Here is an 18687-nt window from a genome sequence, read left to right as displayed (position 1 = left end):
ATAGTTGAGTTGAATGTGCCCAGCAACTTTCTGTCATACGTATATTTCTATATGTATTGTGACTAGGCATCAATAACCATTAGAAGATCAGTTACACCGCGCACATATCGTGAAAGGAATGGACAGTGTTTACAAGCTTTTCACAGTGTCTGACTGTGTCCGTCTGCAGTTGCCAGTGCCCATTTGGATGGAAGGGAGCACTCTGTTCTGAGACCGTGTCTGTGTGTGATGTTGAGCACAGTCCCCCTCCTCTGTGTGCCCACGGCTCCACCTGCATCCCTCTCCCAAATGGATATACCTGCCAATGCCCCCTGGGGACTGCGGGACTGTACTGCGAGAAAGGTCGTATCATTGAACCATAACTGTATCATTATATTTGGTTTTTTTTTTTTTGTGATTATTTTAATAAACCAAGATGTTCACTATTTAATTATTTAAGTGCTGTATTGTTTTGCCTGTTCAGCTGTGACCATCAGTGATCCATTCTTCAGCGGTAACCAGTCGTCATGGATGTCATTCCCACCTATGAGTATTAGGCACAGGACTGTTCTGCAGCTGCAGTTCCAGCCTTTATCACCGGATGGCATCCTCGTGTACACTGCACAGCACCTCAGTGCCAGAGCTGGTGAGGACATTAAATTACACCTTTATGTTAATGAACAAACTACTCTGTTTACAGAATGCCTGTGTGTTGATGTGTAAGCACCAGGATCACTATTTACTCTATGTCCTGACACCATGGCACACATTACAGTACAATGAAAGAATAATACATGATGGACACCTTGCACTTACCTTTGAGTAGATGATGTAATGCAGTTTTGGAACATCTTTTGTAATTCTATACTATACTATCATGGGAAAAATGCTGCTTTAATTATTCTTGAAACTAAGTATTTCATGCTAAAAGGCATCTGAAAAGATTTAGAGTAGCATATTGTTATCATTGTGCACTAATATCACAAATATGTCAGGTAAAGTTTAATATGTTGACATAGAAGTTTATTTTAAATCAACACTTGAGCTGAACTCCATGTAATGTGTAATATAAAAGTAATTATAGTCAGAAAAAAAAGTCAGTTCACCCAAGTTACACAAAAAAAACAACCCAAAAATCTAGTATTACTGCCCTGCGGTGCCTCAGCGCACCAGTCACATTTCTCTGTGAAAACATGGATGCTTCACACACATCTTCCCCCCAGCAGAAGATCTAAACCATCAGCAAAGTTACAAGATGGGCACCCAAGATTAGTGTCATCAATTCAGAGTCTGACCAAATGTCTCCCCTTCTGTTCATGAGATGTGATGTTGAGTAATGGCCAGAAAGGTGTTTTATGCATGATATTATGATGTCACAGTGAAGTTAGCCTTTAATCATGTCATCATTATATCCCACTAGACATTTGTGTGAAGTTTGGTCATAATTAGTGTCAGAATTTTTTGAGTTATTATGGCCAAAAACATGTTTTGTGTGGTCACAGTGACCTTGATTTTGACCTTGGACCACCAAATTCCAATCAGTTTATTCTTAAGTCAAAGTCAGTGTTTTGCCAAATTTGAAGAAATTCCCTTAAGGAGTTCGTGAGATATTGTGTTCATGAGAATGAGATGGGTTCAAGGTCACAGTGACCTTGACCTTTGACCACCAAAAGCAGTTCAGTTACAGTTCATTGTTGAGTTCAAGTCAGTGTTTTGCTAAATTTAAGAAAATTTCCTCAAGGGGTTCATGAGATACCATGTCCACAAGAATAGGACAGGCCAAGTGACATTGACCTTGACCTTTGACCACTAAAATCTTAGCGGTTCATCGTTGAGTCCAAGTGGACGTTTGTGCCAAATATTAAGAAATTCTCTCAAGGTTTGCTTGAGATATCACATTCATGAGAATGGGACAGGTGGACAGACAGACAACCCAAAAACATTATGCCTCCATCTACGGTAGTCACCAGCTATTACCAGCCTGAATGTCACAAGATGAATCTTGAGGGTCTTCGGGTGATTAACGTGATGGGGAAATGAAAAATATTCTTCTTCTTCAATTATTCACAAAACAAAAACAAACAGAAAAACCAAACAAACAAACACAAACCACAGATTTAATCCAGCATTAGACTGTAAAATTAAATCATATAAAACAAACCATAAATACCCTGTAAAACAAAACAAACAAGGTGTTATGCCTGAAATTGGAGCATGACAGTGGATAAAAAATATTAAAAGTTAAAATTACAAATTCCGTAGTGGTCACGGTGGTGACTTAAGTCGCAGTTGTGACATTCAAAATCAGTTATTGAAGTTATTTCGCACAATGCAAAAGTGCACTTTTTTATTGAAGTCACCACACCATTTAAACATTTTAAAAATTCAACAGTTGTGTCTTTTTGAAAAGAACGTCCTTGTAGCCCTGGTCAGTCAACATACACTGCTGTGAATATAACTATTTTCCTCTGCAGGAATAGTAGGTAAGCGAACCCTTTTACAAGAACAAACCTACTATTGAAATGTGTGACTGTTTTATTCTCTTCCTCCAGGAGACTTCTTCTGCCTCTTCTTGACGTCTGGGTTTGTCCAACTGCGATACAATCTCGGGGATGGCACCCACATCCTGCAGTCGGTTGAGCAAGTGGACTCGCGCGGCAAGACCTGGCACACAGTGAAGGCTGGCCGAGTTGGTCACCAAGGCTTCCTCAGTCTGGATAATAAGGAAGTCAGAGAGAATGTGACTGAAGGGATGACCACCCTCGACGTTGCTACGGACATCTTTGTCGGGGGCGTGTCCACTCTGAGCCTAGTCTCCACAGATGCCACTGAAGGAGAACCACAGGGCTTCACTGGTGGTTTAAGAGAACTTAAACTCAACGGGGAGGAGTTTGAGTTGACAGAGACGGGGGCGATAAGTGGAGCCAATGTTGGGGACTGGGATGGGACTGCCTGTGGGTACAAGGTGTGCCAAAACGGAGGTCGCTGCAGGGCAACAGGAAGTGACTCATTCATATGTGTATGTCCACCATCTTGGACTGGCTCTGTGTGTAACCAGTCTGTAAGCTGTGTTAACAACATCTGCAAACAGGGTTCCTCATGTGCTCCGTCTAGTGTAACCTCATACCGCTGTATATGCCCCTTGGGATGGGGTGGGACGCACTGCGACAAACAAATAGCCACAGAAACTCTCAAGTTTGTGGGAAGCTCATACGTTAAATATCAGGACCTGAGATACAACACAAGAAATCTTAAATACACACAGGTTTCATTCAGCTTCCTCACAAGCTCAAATGACAGTTTGATCATGTGGATGGGAAAAGCTGAACACGAAGACGACGACTACCTCACAGCGGGACTGGAGAATGGCCACCTCAAAGTCGCAGTCAATCTTGGAGAGAGGCTTTCACTCCCAATAACTTCCAGAAATCTCACACTGTGCTGCAACACATGGCACAATGTCTCCATAGCTTTAAACGGCACAATTATCCAAGTGTTCCTAAACAACAAGAGAGTCCTTTTCAAAGACGTGGACCCGTTTGAGCGTTACGTGGCCTTGAACTACGGCGGTCAGCTTTACTTTGGAGGATTCGAATTATACAGAAATGTGTCAACTGTCACTTCAGGGTTGTTTTCAAAAGGCTTTGAAGGAAGCCTCAGAAATGTGTATTTGTTTCAAGATACTAAGCCGTTGCAGTTTCTCAAAAATAGTGAGGGTTTCAATGTTTATGAGGGTAATGAATAGTGCTGTTGCATCTTCAATCTTGCGACATGATCTTTAAGCTTAGCTGTTTTTTTTTTTTGTAACACCATACTACAAAATAGTCCAGAAGAGAATTTGTTGGCAGTAGCTAGGTTCCAATTTTTTAAAGTTAAGTTCACTGTTTTACTATTTGTTTCCTCAACATTTTACAGCTTGATTTTTATCTGACTTCTGATTTTTTTATGGATAATAGTGCATTGTCTGATTCAGAGCCACACTTAAAGAAATACTTCACCCACAAAATGGTCACTTTCATCAATTACTCAGCCCGTGGTGCACTGAGTTTGTGAAGAAAACTTTGTCTCGTATGCCTCTGTTGAACGAATAAACCAAAAAAATTGAGAATATTCTTGTCAAAACTATATCAAAATATCTGTTTAAAAACTCTCACAATTTTGTTATCCAGTTGTATTCTCAGTACATCTCACATGCACAGACAGCCCTTTCCGACAGGGAACTGAACTAAAGTGAAACTTACATACATCCTTCAAAGCCAGACTCCATTGGCAAAACCAGTAACACGGGAGCTACTGGTCTACCACCGCCTCCATCACTTAGTTTGTTTGTGTTATTGTGTGACTTTGGTGTTTTAAAGGTTTAGTTCAGATTCACCAACATCAAAAAATAACACAAACAAATGAACTTATCGAGCCAGTGATATATCAGCAGCTCCCGTGTTCAGTGAGGTTAAATTGCTGGTTTTGCCAATGGAGTCTGGCACTGAAGCGAGCATATCTAAGTTTCACTTTTAGTTAGGTTCTGTGGCAAAAAGGGTGTTCTGAGCATACAACTGTGTGAGAGTTTTAAATGGATGTTATCGTTTTGCTGTTGTTAGACGTGGCCCCTACGACTTCAATTCATCAAGACATTTTCCAGGTTTTGGATTCTTTGTTCACCGTGGAGGAGTGCAAGAAAAATAAATTTTTAAAAAATTCAACACAAAAGCTGGGTAACTGATACACAAATGATCCTTTGGGGGGGAAGTATTCCTTTGACAAAACTCAACTGGATGAAATATCAAACAGATAAAAGCCCTCAGAATAAGTTACTATTCCAATTAGAAAGGACAACATTTCAAAAGCAGTTTTGTAAACAATAACTTGAAAATCAGTATCCAGGTGGTTGTACCTTTAATACATTTAAAAAGAAATAAGAGAATTTTTTTTAATAATCAATAATAAAAAAGGATTAGCTTTATTACGAACTGTACATAAACACACAGTGCAAAGGCACACTTCATCTCTAAGGTATATTACAAGCCAAAATGTACATACTTTTTCAAAAAAAAGTAAGTTTAAAAAATATTTAAGCAATTTAAACGAATTTAAGTCGGGGGGGGGGAAAAAAAAAAAGCATAGCTGCTGTTTAGATCACGGTCCTCAGTTAAATGTTTTCTGTGTTACATTCATGCCAACGTTTTACCAAATGGTCCACACTTGTTTTGTATGTTACCATGAGACTGAAAACATTAAGTGATCATGTGTAGTCAGTGCAGCAGCTCAGTATGAACAAGATATATACAATAAAAAGGTTAAAATTTTGAAACTGTTCCAATATTCAGTTCTTGGTTTGAAGAAAACACGTCTATAAAGATCTTCACGTCACTCTGAAATGATAGATCATTTTGGCTGCACTGTCAATAACATAAAATTTAAACTTCTATGAAGGAAATGGCAAGCTGCAGACCACTGTATAAAATAAACACCTCCACTGTCAGCCGATAACGCCAAAGTGGTTTGAACCAGCAAAGTGACCAACAAGCCAACCAAAAGTCTTTCTTAGAGCCCCCAACTAGTGGGGCTTTAAAAAAAAAATAACACATGATTATGAGTTAACTGTCTTTTGAACTTCTCCGTCCATTATCATAATCAGAGTCCCGTCTATGTCTGTGTCTGTCCTTATGACGGCTGCCGTGATCATCGCTGCGATGCCTTTCTTTCCTCTTCTCACCATAGCGGTCGTCTGAGTGTCCGTGGTGCCTACTCCTTTCTCTGTCGCGGCTGCGTTCACGCTTTTTCTCCCGCTCCCGTTCATGATGCCTGCTCTTTTTCCCGTGATGAGTGTCCCTGTGATGACTGTGCCTCCCGTGGTGGTCTCTGTCCTCTGTTGTGCGTGGCCGCTCCCACGGGTCGCTGTACCGCTCCTCTAGGCGCTTGTAGTCTTTGGCCAGGGATGGAGGTCGGCCAGCTGGTTCAGGGTAGCTCCCGGCAAACTGCGACTGAAGTCCGGGAAGAGCCTGTGAAGTGCTGTCCTGAGCCCACGGTGTGCTGTGGTTCTGATCCTGGGTGTGTGGGCTGGAGAAAGTGTTAGGTGGAGGGCCAGTTGGGTAGTCGTAGCTGCCAGGTACCTGAGGCTGTTGCTGCTGCAGTGGGATAGGTGCAGTACTGTTGTATACTGGGAGAACTGGTGCCATTACTGAGTTGTGTTGGACCTCAGACACTTCTGGGTAACACACTGCTTGTGGTGCTGGGACTGTAGGAGAATATACTGTCTGAGTTACAGGAGCACCAGCCTGGGACACGGCAGCATCTTCCTTTTCACCAGCGAATGATCGAATAGCTGTTTGCTTTTCTTCCTCGGGTTTGTTCTTGGGCTGAGAAAGCTGTAAATATCCTTGGTGAAATAGTGTAACTGGCTCATTTCTAGTGCTACTCAACACAGGCACAGGTTTAGGGCTCGAAGGAGCTGGCTGGCTGGCTTTATCCTTTTGTAGCACTGTTGTTTTATCTTCACTCACACTGCAATATGCTGAAGATTTTTTCAGTATTCCACTTAAAGGAGGTTTTGAGCTATTAGTGTGAGCCGGAGCAGCCTGGGATTTTGACTGCGACAAAGGATCCTCTTCAGACGGCGTTTTCTCAGTTTCAGACAAAGGGCCGGCATCGCCTTTGTTTGCAGAGGCAGCACTGCTAGTTTCAGCCCCACTCGGAGCTGCTGACAAGCTTGCCAGGAACGCTTCAGTCGATACATCTGGAGGCTTATCTTTCAGAGAGACTGGGGCAGCATGGGTCACCACTGCAGCATCCTTTCCTGATGAGTTGTTAACAGCAGATGTATCCGTTGGGCTGGGGAGCTCTTGTTCAGCTTTAACGGCTTTGGCTTCTTTCTTCTTGATGACAAAGCGCTCTCGTGGCGCAGCAGCTGTTGGACTTTTCGAGTTTACAGTTGATGCCTCCGTTTTGGGAGCTTGTTGGGTCTTCTGGGTGTCATCTGCTGTTGTTGCAGGTTTACCTCCAACATCTGGCAGAGGTGGCAATTCCCCACCCCAGCCTACTAACACACCTGGAAGGAAGCGCAGTGGTTTTCGGGGTTCCTGATTGTTGGTCTCCTCTGATGCAGATGGTTCTTCAAAAGACTCTGTAATTGGTTCATCAACATCTTCAGTAGTGTTAAGTGGTTTGTCCTTCTCTTTTTTATGTGCAGTAGTCAAGGAAGAGAGGAACAATTTCTCATCCTCCTCTGTTTCTCTGGTTTCTTTTGTGGAAACGGTGATGGGCTGGATTTCAGGAATAATCCTTGCACTCTCATTCATGTCCACGGGAAGAAAATCCCTTTTAGGTCTCTGGCGAATTATGAGTCCAAGGAGGAGGTTGGCACGGTTGTTTTCTAAACCTGTCAAATGAGAACATTAATTAAATTTGAAAGATTAGAAATGTTTGTGTAATTTACCGAGAGAAAAGTAATTATCCAAGAGAAGAGAGGTGTCCATGTTACCTGGCCCATCAAAGGGAACGAGCTGATGTGGAACTTTTTCAGTGGCGCCCAAGGGAATGAGGTACATGTCCTTCACTTGTTTCAGGTTATTGGACACCACCCCAAAACGCCTGCGACTGCTGAAGTAGGCGTACAGAAGAGTATAGGAGATCTCATCTTCCTCTGTCTCAGGGGAGAAGCGAATCAGGCACACCTCCTTTAATAAAAGAAAAAGCATGCGTCAGTAAAATTTGTAATCACTGTAGAAATTCGACCAGAACTCTTTATTACAGCAGCTCTATAATGCATCACATGACACTACAAATCTGAATGATGGTATTTAGTGAGTTAATATTACTGTAGACTGTGTAACCCCTTAAAGGGCCAGTTAACCCCAAAATCAAACATATATTTTTCTCTTCTTCTATAGTGCTATGTATCAATTTAGTTGATTTAGTATGAATTGTGAGTGTGGGACATATCAGGCGTAGAGATGTCTGCCTTCTCTCAGACATAATGGAACTAGATGGCACTCGGCTTGTCTTGCTCAAAGCAACAAAAAAAATTACATTTGAAAAACTCAACAGCAATGTCTTCAAGAAATCATGACCCTATTTAATGGGATTTGTACTTGTGTGTCAGCTCTATGCAAAGTCTATGCCGTCCTATGCATGTGGCCTATGCTGTCGTGAGCATTTATCCTTGTGCAATGGTGTCGGTGTCACTCTGCAGTTACACCTCCATAACACTAGTCAGCAGCGGGGTTTCTCTGAGGTACTGTAGGGTTTAGTTGATTTAAAACACACACAATGACACACATCAGCTTCACTATAACTCGCAGCATTCACAAAGCACTTGACTTTGATACATTTTCCCCACATATACAACATGATAATGATTTTAGCACAAGTCTATGGCATTTTACATTGTATAAATTAGCCTAGCAGCTAGCTGACTTTTGCTCTACTCATATGAAGCCAGAGACACAGCAACATTTAACAAAGATAACGTTACAAAATTTGGTTCCATTACAACTCACAAGGTTCACTGACAAAACACCTGTCTTATACTAAACACGTTTTCCAAACAAAAACATGCTAACATTAGTAGCACAAGTCTATGGCATTTTACATTGTATGAAGCCAGGATAAATCACACACAAGACTTAAAATGCTATTTTTGTGGAGGCCTTGTTTTCACAATTTAGTGTTTCTTATCTTGGAAATTGAAGTAAATAAAAGCTTAGTTTCCTCTGAGGGAAATGGTCTCAGCTTACAAAAATGACACAAGGCCTGCATTGCAGTGACCTGCAGTTAAATTTCAGGGTAGGTGCACGTCGGGCTATGGCACAGGCTCTACATTAATCAAAAGCCTACACCATAGGTATGGCCTCGATTGGACGCAGAATTATAAATCCCGCTTCACTTAAGATAATCCACAGACCTTGTTGTGAGCAGTTTGATGTAGGGACAATCTAGATTGATAGATAGCTCTACAGGTAAGACAAAAAACATGTATTTTTGATTTGGGGATAAACTGCCTCTTTAAGGGGGAAAGCTGCTGAAAACTCACTTTTGTTCCAGTTGCCCGAATCTTCTCCAAGTAGTCCCACACCGTCTGTGGACTTATCCTTCCACCAACTTGAATGCTATCTGGAAGGTCCTGATGAAGAAAAAAAGGTCAAACCTTACTGACAGTGCTTAGTTTAAAACACTTTGCTACAGTTATTCAAACTCGAAATGTGTTCAGTGAATAATGGATAATGAATAATGGATAACGAATGATGAATAATTAATGTGTCCACTTTACCTCAGTCAAGTTGTCCAAAATGCCAGAGACAGGAAAAGCTTTTGTCACAAACTTTGCCACAGAGTGCATATGAATGAATCCTCGCCACAGGGACTTCAGGTTGGAAAGGAAAGCGGCCTCTTCATCTCTTCCAGTTGCGTGATCCGAACTGTGATGAATATAAACAGCAATGGAGCAATCTTGCAAAAAATCAGCTTGCAAGAGAACCACACAGAGTATTAGAAATAACAGCTTACCGTCCTTCATAAACCGACTGAGCATTTCGGAAGCTCTCCTCTAGAACGGTGAGGTGCAGGTCGTCATCGATTGCAGGTGGTGTGCTCTTCGTCTCTTCTGCTTTAGTAGTAGACTGCCTCCGAACCACTGTGGTGGCAACTTTGACCACTTTGGTTGGTGCCTCCTCCACAGGGGGAGCCATACGACCTTATTTGAAAAGAAAAACATTACACAACAAGTTGGTAACTCAGCAGTGACACATTACAAGCAGAAAAATCAATCTTAAAGCATACGAGGATCTTTTTACCAGTGCAGATTTTGCAGTGTAGGTCAAATAAATGAGACTTGTGTTGGCTAGTGGTGTCTTTCTCCGTCTTGGTACTCTCTGTTTTATCCTCTGGGGTTTTTGGAGGCTCTGCTGAGACTTCTGCCACTTTGGGAGGAGACTTAAGCTGACAAGATAAAAATAAAAAGACAATGAAAAAGACATGTCGCCCCTTTTACTGGTAAATATACGGTAATGCAGTATTATTTGTTGTGTCTCTTACCTCTTCAGGCTCAGGGGCCTTCACTGGTTCCTTTGCTGGTTCTTGGCTCTCGATTTCAATTTCACCTTTGTGCGTGATCTTAGTGATCGGCCGTCTCTCTGCCTCTCTTTGCTCTTTTTCGATCATCTCAATCGTCTGTAAAATGAGGAATGTGTTGCTTTTTAGAGGGCTACTGAAAGTTTAGTATTCCAAAATACAAACATATAGGGAGACAAAATCTCAAAGTATGTTAATACCACTTTCTGAGCTTACTTTTTCCCAATTATCATGGCCTACAAGATGAAGCACTGTGGGCTATCAGGGTGAATATATGTAATTACATTTGTTAGAAACTACAGCAAAGACAAAGCATTACTTACATGTCGGTTCTCCCTTTGTCGCCAAGCAGCCAATTCTTTCGAGGCCAGTTCCTCGGGGCTCATTCGAATTAGGTTACCAGGAGAAATTTCCCCTTTGAGGACCCTCTTAAAAAGGACCTTAAAGATACAATAAAAATACAAATAAAGCAAACTGTGTTTATATGAAAACTCCACGAAACTTGACATTTGCAACACGCCTGATTTCAAATGGTACTTACATTATTTTTAGTATCTTTGAGGTTAAACATTAGGCTTCGGTACTTGTTCTTGTATTTGTTGTCAGTGTCTTTATACAAGTGAAAAAGCTCTCTCTCTGTCTTCTTGGCAACTTCTGAGGCCCTCTCAACTGAGACGTTTAAATCAGACTCCTTCAACCTAAAGTGAAGAAAGCGTTAAATTTAGTGCACTTGGGTAGATTGTGTTTTTCAATAAAAGAAATATAAAATGTTTTCAGTCTCTGCACATTTCTTCTAGTTACAGTCACTCACGAAATACTCACCTCTGTATGAGGATTTCTTTCAGAGAATCACGCACACTTCGCCTGATTGCCTCCACAGACACCGGTTTCTTTGAAGCTGACGACGGAGTCTTACTCTTCGTCTCTTGTTTGAGATAAAAGCCTGTGAGGATAGAATGACAATATCTACTGAGAGGGTGGGGGAATTCTGTGACCACAAGTATTACAGAATATCAAAGATTCAACACAGAGTTCTGATACAAGAATGTGACACACAGACACTTTCTATGAAAAATATTAGCAACTTTGGCTGTTATCTAAAACCTGAGATAAGGATGAGATAACCTGAAATAAGGATTTTATCTTCTCCTCTGTATTGAACTAGAATGCAAAGCAAGTTGTAGATGTAGTTGTTTAGTAACTCAACCTGATCAAAACACTATTGTAAACAATATCAGGCAGCAAGGTGACACTGAAGTTGAACATTTTCCTTAGTTTGACGTTGGTTTTGTAGCCACAGATGGGTTCTGAATAATAGAGGCAAACAGCAACAACACAACAAAACTGTTTGCAGCTATTTTAAGAGACCCTTACCCCGCGAATGCACTTGTGTTCTCGTTTGTTTTTATAATGCCCAACAGTATCTGCAGCTCCCAAAAATGTCCTCCCTGCTCACTTGATGTTTTCAGCCGTAAACTTTGTCGAGTTGTCAAAATATAAGCAGTGAGCTTGGAGTCAATGCTGGGGTTTTGGGGAGGTTATAACAAAATCTAGTTGTATCAGTTTAAAAATACACCCCCCTTCTCACAGGTATTTTTATACTGTAAACTTGCTACACCCACATTTACCACCACATTAAAATCAGATCCCCAATCGCCAGCATATGTGCAGTTGTAGCATTCCAGCATTATATTTAGTTTCTTTAAAATGTAGTTCACACACTTCTTTTTTGGTGGTGTAGAAATGTAATTAACATCCCTTTTATAAAGTCCTGAGCATATTTGGTGATGACATTAGTCTTGTCTCAACCTGCAGTATATAAGGTTTCAATTTAAATAACAAAAAACATGTTTCACACTATGTATTAAAAAAATAAATCATGTGTTGTGATTGTCTTCATTCAATCTTGTTCACATGTTGTAATAAAGCACCATGAACCAGCCTGGCCTTGAACCCGATGTGGCATTAAAAAGAGAACAAGTAAACAAAAACAAACCTATTTTTACATTCACAGCCTCCTAAAGAAAATACCTGGTTTATGAGCTGCCTCTCTGCCATCTGTGGACTGCCTTCTATCAGGATCCTATTTTGGGAGAGAAGTGCAAAACGTACATCATTAACAATATTGATGTAATTAAGAAAGACAATATCAACAAAATAAAACGTGTGAATAACACATGAAATATTACAATCCCCCCTGGCCAAAGGTCATACAAAGAAATACAGAGTGAGTTTTATGTGTGGGGAAAATGCACTAAACTTTGGTGAGTACGCCATGTTAACCACACACCCATGTGCAAGCCTTCTGGACAGGCAAAGTAAAAGCAAAAGACAACAAACCCTTGTGTAGTGGTAACACTGGCTATGATTAATATCAGAGGAGGAAATAGCTGGGGGAACAAATAAAATATCCTTTGTATATGAAGGATTCAAATAAATTCATGATCAAACAGCTTTGTTAAAAGTACTCATGGTGACACTGCTTACCTTTCTTACTGGTCTGACGCCCCCTGATGCGAGTGCCTGGGATGGTCCCGGTTGGGGTTTGGGGGGTGGTTTAACTTCCTGTACCTCAGTTTTTGCTTGAACTTCTGGTTTGGCTGCACTCGGGGGTTCAGGCTCCACCTTTTTGGTCTCCTCCTCACAGCACTTTAAGCACACGTACATCTGGTCCTCCTCCTCCATTTCGCGTACTTTCGTCAGGTCAAGACCAACACAGTCGCCGTGGAACCAGTCGTCACAGCGACCACAGCCTACCATGAACCTAAACAAAGCACGGATACTATTAAAGGTGTGTTTGCAAGCATTCTGAGCAACAGATGCACTCTGGCACAGAACATAAATAAAATCAATATTAAAATTCCTTTTTTTGTTTACTCAAACATCTATCTCACTGTAAGCCAGTCAGGTTTTTTGATAATTGTACAAATATTGTGGCTGATTACCTTTCACATTCCCATTCTCACAGTCCTAAAATCCTTTAAATATTGCATCCTATGCTGAGTAAAGCAACATTTCAATGTTGCTCACACCTGTGAAGTTAAATCTACAAAATGTAATATTAAATTTGAGGAACAAATTAGCAACCTGTCTTGCAACACTTACATATTATTGTGGTGTTTCTTGCACTGGCCACAGCAGTTGTTCCCATCCCATACAGACTCGCTGTTAGCAGGTTGCTCCTCAGCACTTTCCTTCTTCACAACAGGAGCGTTATCTGGAATAAACAGCTGCGGCTCCTCCACAGAGATGCTTCTTGAAGTTCTGCTTTTCTGTCTTTGAAGGATCTTTTCTGGCTTTTTCAGTTTGGGCTTTTCTTGCCCTCCTTCCTCAGGTGTTTTTACAGAGTGGCCTGGACGGCCGTGCGTCGGGTTAGCGGTCTCTACTTTTGGGATATTGGGCGGATGTTTGGTCGGTCCCTGCTGATCAACACGGTGACCAGATGATGGGCTCTTCTTCGCTACAGAGCTGGGTGTACTTGGCAATTTTGGCTTTGCTTTACTTTCTCCCGCGCCCTGTGTCTTTTGTATTTTAGGCACATGCTCACTTTGGGTGTTTTCCGCAGGCCTTTTCAAAGGTGAAATGTCTGTCTTTTCCTTTAGAGATTTCATTTTGTGCGGGTCTCCTCTTTGGATTTTGGGTGGCGTGTTTTGGATTACTTTATCTCCCTTTATCATGTTGTTTGGTTTACCTGAAACCAAGTCCTTGTTCTTGTCAGAGGCGAGTCCTTGTTTTGACTTGAGCGGTATTTTGGCCACAATCTGGTGCTTTTCCTTATCATCAGTCTTATGTGTAACAGTAGTTCTGTTATTATCAGTGTTTTGTGGCTCTCTGATGTCAGATTTTTCCTTACTCACTGACTTTTGATTTTTAGGAACATCCTGATTGCTAAGTTTTGTCTCCTGCGGGCAGGCACTCCCCATTACTGTCCCGTTGGAGGCCTGCACGTCATTAGGATTCACATACGGGCCCAGGCCGAGGGCCGCATCATCAGCAGAGCTCTTCTCAGTTGCATCCACCTCTGCCACTGCTTCAGGTGTGGGATTCTGTACACTGACAGCTTCATCTGGCAACACAGCAAACCCAATATCCCCAGCATACGAAAAACCACCGTCAAGGCACGCGGACTGGCTCGCTTCAACATTTTCTGTGTAAGAGGGTCCTGGAAGCAGCTCAATCCTGAATCCTGCAATTGTGACCGTCAGTCGTCTCAATATAACAGAAGGCTTCAGCCATAGTCCACAATCAAGATCATTAACATTAATACGCCCTCCCAGAGTTAATTCTCTCTTCAGCTGGGCACCTTTAATGCCTTTCTCAATGACAAATGACTTCCGTAGCCTGTTGGCTGGTTTCCTCCCTGGTCGTCCTCGGATCATGGTGTTAGTGGATATGTTAGTGGGCTGTGGATCACTGCAATGCTCTGTTTCAACAAGAGAAACAAAACACAGAAAACTGTCACACCATCTATAATTTTTAGGTGTCAAGCCGTGGAAACAGGAAACTAAATGAGCAACTCACCATTACCATCTAAATAACTTGTTCGTTTCTTCTGCCTGCCAACAGGCCTCTTGACTTGTGTGGTCTCTGCAACTGTCAGTTCACTGCCAAGGCCTGCGGATGCCGAACCATCACTGAGACCTGCAGCAGTCAAAAAAATAAACAAACAAACAATATTCAAAACAGACAGAAATAGAAATGGCAACCACAACGTGTGAAAATCAGCCATCCGGTTGATACAGGAGCATTTACAATGATAAATTATCTCTTTAAAATCTAATAACACAAAGAAACAAAAAACATCACTGACCCACTGCTGAATTTTGCTCAGCTGCTGTATCTCTTTGGCATTTCTAAACATATTCATGACATGAAATGGATTCTGGTGATTGTTTTCAATCTCAAACACTTAAATAAAGCACAGTTTGAATGTGATATCTGATAGTGCTTATGCTGACATTAAAATGTTTGTGGTACAAACAGATGTTGACAGTGAGGATTTTCCCTGTATATCTAAATCTAGAGAGATCTGCCTATGTGCTTCTGTTGTTGTGGTTCTGTCGTCAAGCACCTGAAAAGCCGATGTAAAATACAAAACTAAGCCAATCAAAGTTTGCTGCTGATGAATAAATAATGTAAGCAAGCTGTTACTGTATACTTAAAATTCCCTCTACCAAGTTTTATAGTCAGTTGTGTATGGTCTATATTGTGAAGCAGCCACATTAACAAAGTTACATGCCAGCTTTAATTAAAGTTTGAAATCAGCACAAATCAGCATTAGTCATTTTACCGACTGTTTTGTCTGCTGACGTACCTGCTGAGCCAGCAATCTGAAAAGTGGTGTCCTCATTGTCCAGCAAACTGAACTGAGAGCTTGCACATCCAAACATGGGGTCTTTGTCACTGAGCATGTTCTTCAGTGAGTCTTCCAGCCGGTGTCCTGTCCCAAACTCATTACTGGCTTCACATTCCAAATTCTGACCTGTTATCAGGGAGTCGTCCAACTGGTCACTGGGTATTAAATGATTAAAGGTGTCCACAATATCCATGAATGCTGCTGCCTTCCTGTATGAAACAAAGACAAAATGTGAGGAAAGCAGGTGTCAAAAACCCATTTTGAGCAAGCAAAATTATATCAACAATGCTCCGAGACAGCTATCATGCACCATGTCCATTTGAGGTCTCATCTAAGCAAGCTAAACAAGCTAGATCTGAGCAGATATTCATGTTAATGTTTTCTTGAAGTACACTGAAATTAAAATTGGGCTGTTTCTCTTTCAGCGAAAGGGACAGCTTGTTGCTGCCACTCTTTCCTCCTCTGGACTATGGGGATGTTTTGAAAATAAACGCTTCAATTCACTCTCCCAATCTGTTGGACAATGTTTATCACAGAGCTCTGATATCCATAACGTCACGCACTATTTTACTTTGTATTCTTTAGTGAACTGGTCATCTTTATCCAAGCGCAAAACTTGGCACTTGTATAACTTTATTTATTTTTCCTCTTACATGTCTGTCACGTAAACAGTTCCATCATAGCCTACGCTCCCGGGGCTCCATCCCCTCAGTCTGTACAGGATATGGTCAAAATGTCTTCTCCTTATCTGCCCCCTGAACCTGGATCACACTGCAGCAGGAACTGATTCGTCCGGCATGATTCCCTTCAGGGTCTTTTAACTTCTTTTAAGAAACCTGGAGAGAGTGTCTGCCGGGGTTTGTTCTTGTAGATAGTTTTAAACTATCACTTTGGCACTTTTTCACTTTTTTTTTATTTTATTTTATTTTTGGTCTTTGTATGACTTTCCAGTTTGTCTGTAACTTTATGTTATATGCTTTTCTGTCTTAACTGTGGCTCTCTTGAGAAAGAGACCCTGCCGTCCAAATGTGATTACCTGTTTAAATTAAAGATTGAATATAATGTGTACAAATGTTACATACATCTATAAAAAATGAAATGTATACACTGTATTGTTGCTGCTGAAAACTAATTAAAAATTAAGTTCTAAAAAAGATTGAACTATTCAGCATTTACTTAGAAGTTTGCTATTGCTCAACCGATGGGGTGCACAATATGAAAACGTCATAAGTATTTAAGTGTCAAAGCTATAACATATCTTTTTAAAACATAGAAGAACAAATAGGAGTTTGCACGTTTTTTTAATTGAAAATTAGACTTTAAAAAACCCTCCTTTCCATGTTTGCTTATTATTACAACTGTGGATAAGCTTCTTTTCAAAGCTTCTGATACTCATATAACCACAGTGTTATGTTTGTTTTTGTGGAGGATATCTGTTTCTTTGCGAGGGGGTGGGGGTCCTATATGGGTCAGCTTTCAGGCCCCCTGTCTCCTAATCGGTCATGTAGGTCAGTCTATAATCTAACGCTCCTTCTTATATGGATTAACATGTAGGAAAATAAAACGTTTAGATCTAAATGTAATCGATTTCTGACGGCATGCCCCTTAAAGCTGTTGGACGCATAGTGACAAACAGCTCAAACTTAACTTCTGGGATGAGTCCATCAGCTGTAAATACTGTTGGTATGTTGTCCTGCTACGTTAAGCCAACGTCGCTAGCATGTCATGTTTGGCCACTTCCGTTGGTCGTCCACGTTTACATAGTCAAATATGTGCACTTACAGTTACCTACAAGTGTACAGTTACCTATAAGCGTTTGTGTGTAACGAAGTGCAAAACAAAAATTCCTATGGCTAACTTTGAGAGCCGTCAAAGAGGGAAGCTAATGTAAATGCTACATGTTAACGTTACCGCTTTTAACCAAGTTACAACTTCACAACCTTGCGCAGGCCAAACGTAGGAGTGCATACATGAAAACGCTACTTAAATATGTTAGCAGCTGTTCAGACGTCTTAATATAATGTCACCTAATATAACTTAACGCCCATATCAGAACCGCGTTTCTGTAACCAGGTTCTCCCTCCCAATGAAGTGTTTGCTAGTTAGCATGCTAACGTTCTAGGACGGCTAACGACTACCCGCTGCACAACGTTAGCATGTGTGCTAGCAAGCTAACGGTAACTTATGTAGAAAGTTACTACCCAAGGGAACTCACCGTTTTAAACTCTGCCACTGTTGCTACAAATAGCATTTGCACAAGTAAAAATCTGTGCAAGGAAAGCCAGACATATCGCACAAAATGTGTAAATATTTAGTTAGGCAGGTCGGTGCTAAATCTGTCAGACAGGCTAGCTAAGTCGCTTTAGCATAGGCCTACAGGTACCAAGTTTGTTTGTAGCCTGAGTGCTGCTAGCGGCCGTTAGATGATCACGCCTACATGCATCTGATTAAACGCGTGCAGTTTTGATATTAATAAATATTTATCCCCAGGACTCTTACCTTTTTCTCACTGCGGTGTTGTATCCAACTCGTGAAAGGTTACATACTAGCACAACTGCTCCCAGCTACCAGTAACTTCCTCTAACTCAGCCGTCATTCGTCCTGCTGCTGCAAAGCCCCTGACACACAGCGCTGGTCGTCACGTGGCTTCTGTTTACTGGTAGCATAGCAGCTGATAGTACAGACATAACTCACATCTACACAGTGGTTTCCAATATTTATGCTTTGCAAACTACAGTTCAGAGGGGTTACCTGTGTGTGAAAGCAAACTATGGTGTTAGAGTCAACTTTTCAAATGCACTCAGTTGTTCCATGTAGAGAAAATGTTGATTTATTGTCATATATGTAAGTGAAATGTTTGACATCCTCTTGCCTGCACATTTATCTATTTGTTTTATTTCACAAAAGCAGGTTCGTGCCTTCTGTGTAAAATAAGATGAATGCAGAACCATGAAGTGCAAGGAATCTTAATTTTCAACCTGGGTGTTTTTACCATTGCAAAAAGCTGCAAGTTACAAGTCCAACAAAACAGGCAAACATTGTACTTAGCACACAAGCACCTTTTCACTCTCACTCTTACAGATTGAGATTTTAATATCATATTTTCATCTTGACAGCACACATTTACATCCCTACAGTATCCAATTTGTTTTTAAGTCTCAATCTACATTTGTAGATCATACTAACAAGAGAAACACAGAAGTAATTTGACATTTCTAAATCATAAAAACAGGTATACAAATATGTATCCAGTCTAGGAGGATACTGCTGTGCTATGAAAACATAAG

General features: G+C 41.1%; 2 protein-coding genes across 4 annotated transcripts in view; one reads left to right on the top strand and one right to left on the bottom strand.

Annotated features, from left to right (window-relative positions):
* The window catches only part of eys (EGF-like photoreceptor maintenance factor), a 218546-nt gene extending 213975 nt beyond the window's left edge, over positions 1–4571 (top strand). The window contains exons 48-50 of the mRNA XM_078176251.1: positions 170–342; positions 464–625; positions 2532–4571. Coding sequence (XP_078032377.1) covers positions 170–342; positions 464–625; positions 2532–3724 — 1528 coding nt within the window. The 3' untranslated portion in view covers positions 3725–4571. The remainder of the gene's footprint in view (positions 1–169; positions 343–463; positions 626–2531) is intronic.
* Positions 4572–4802: 231 nt separating this feature from the next.
* Positions 4803–18038, bottom strand: phf3 (PHD finger protein 3). Of its 3 annotated transcripts, none has more exons than XM_033613359.2 (16): positions 17900–18038; positions 15359–15609; positions 14566–14685; positions 13150–14467; positions 12532–12808; positions 12076–12127; positions 10867–10987; positions 10586–10742; positions 10368–10484; positions 10009–10143; positions 9768–9912; positions 9481–9667; positions 9245–9392; positions 9008–9097; positions 7457–7652; positions 4803–7354 (listed from the first exon to the last, which is right to left on the bottom strand). In XM_033613359.2, exons 2-16 carry the CDS (start codon positions 15591–15593, stop codon positions 5574–5576), a joined length of 5079 nt encoding a protein of 1692 aa, XP_033469250.2. In that variant the 5' UTR covers positions 15594–15609; positions 17900–18038; the 3' UTR covers positions 4803–5573. The 3 variants fall into 3 exon arrangements, with proteins under 3 accessions (XP_033469250.2, XP_033469251.2, XP_078032378.1); XM_033613360.2 differs by having other exon boundaries at positions 14572–14685; XM_078176252.1 differs by having other exon boundaries at positions 15527–15609.
* Positions 18039–18687: the final 649 nt, after the last annotated feature.

This window comes from Epinephelus lanceolatus, chromosome 17 (genome assembly GCF_041903045.1).
Source record: "Epinephelus lanceolatus isolate andai-2023 chromosome 17, ASM4190304v1, whole genome shotgun sequence".
Classification (NCBI taxonomy): Eukaryota; Metazoa; Chordata; class Actinopteri; order Perciformes; family Serranidae; genus Epinephelus; species Epinephelus lanceolatus.
This window is presented reverse-complemented; position numbering and strand designations above follow the sequence as displayed.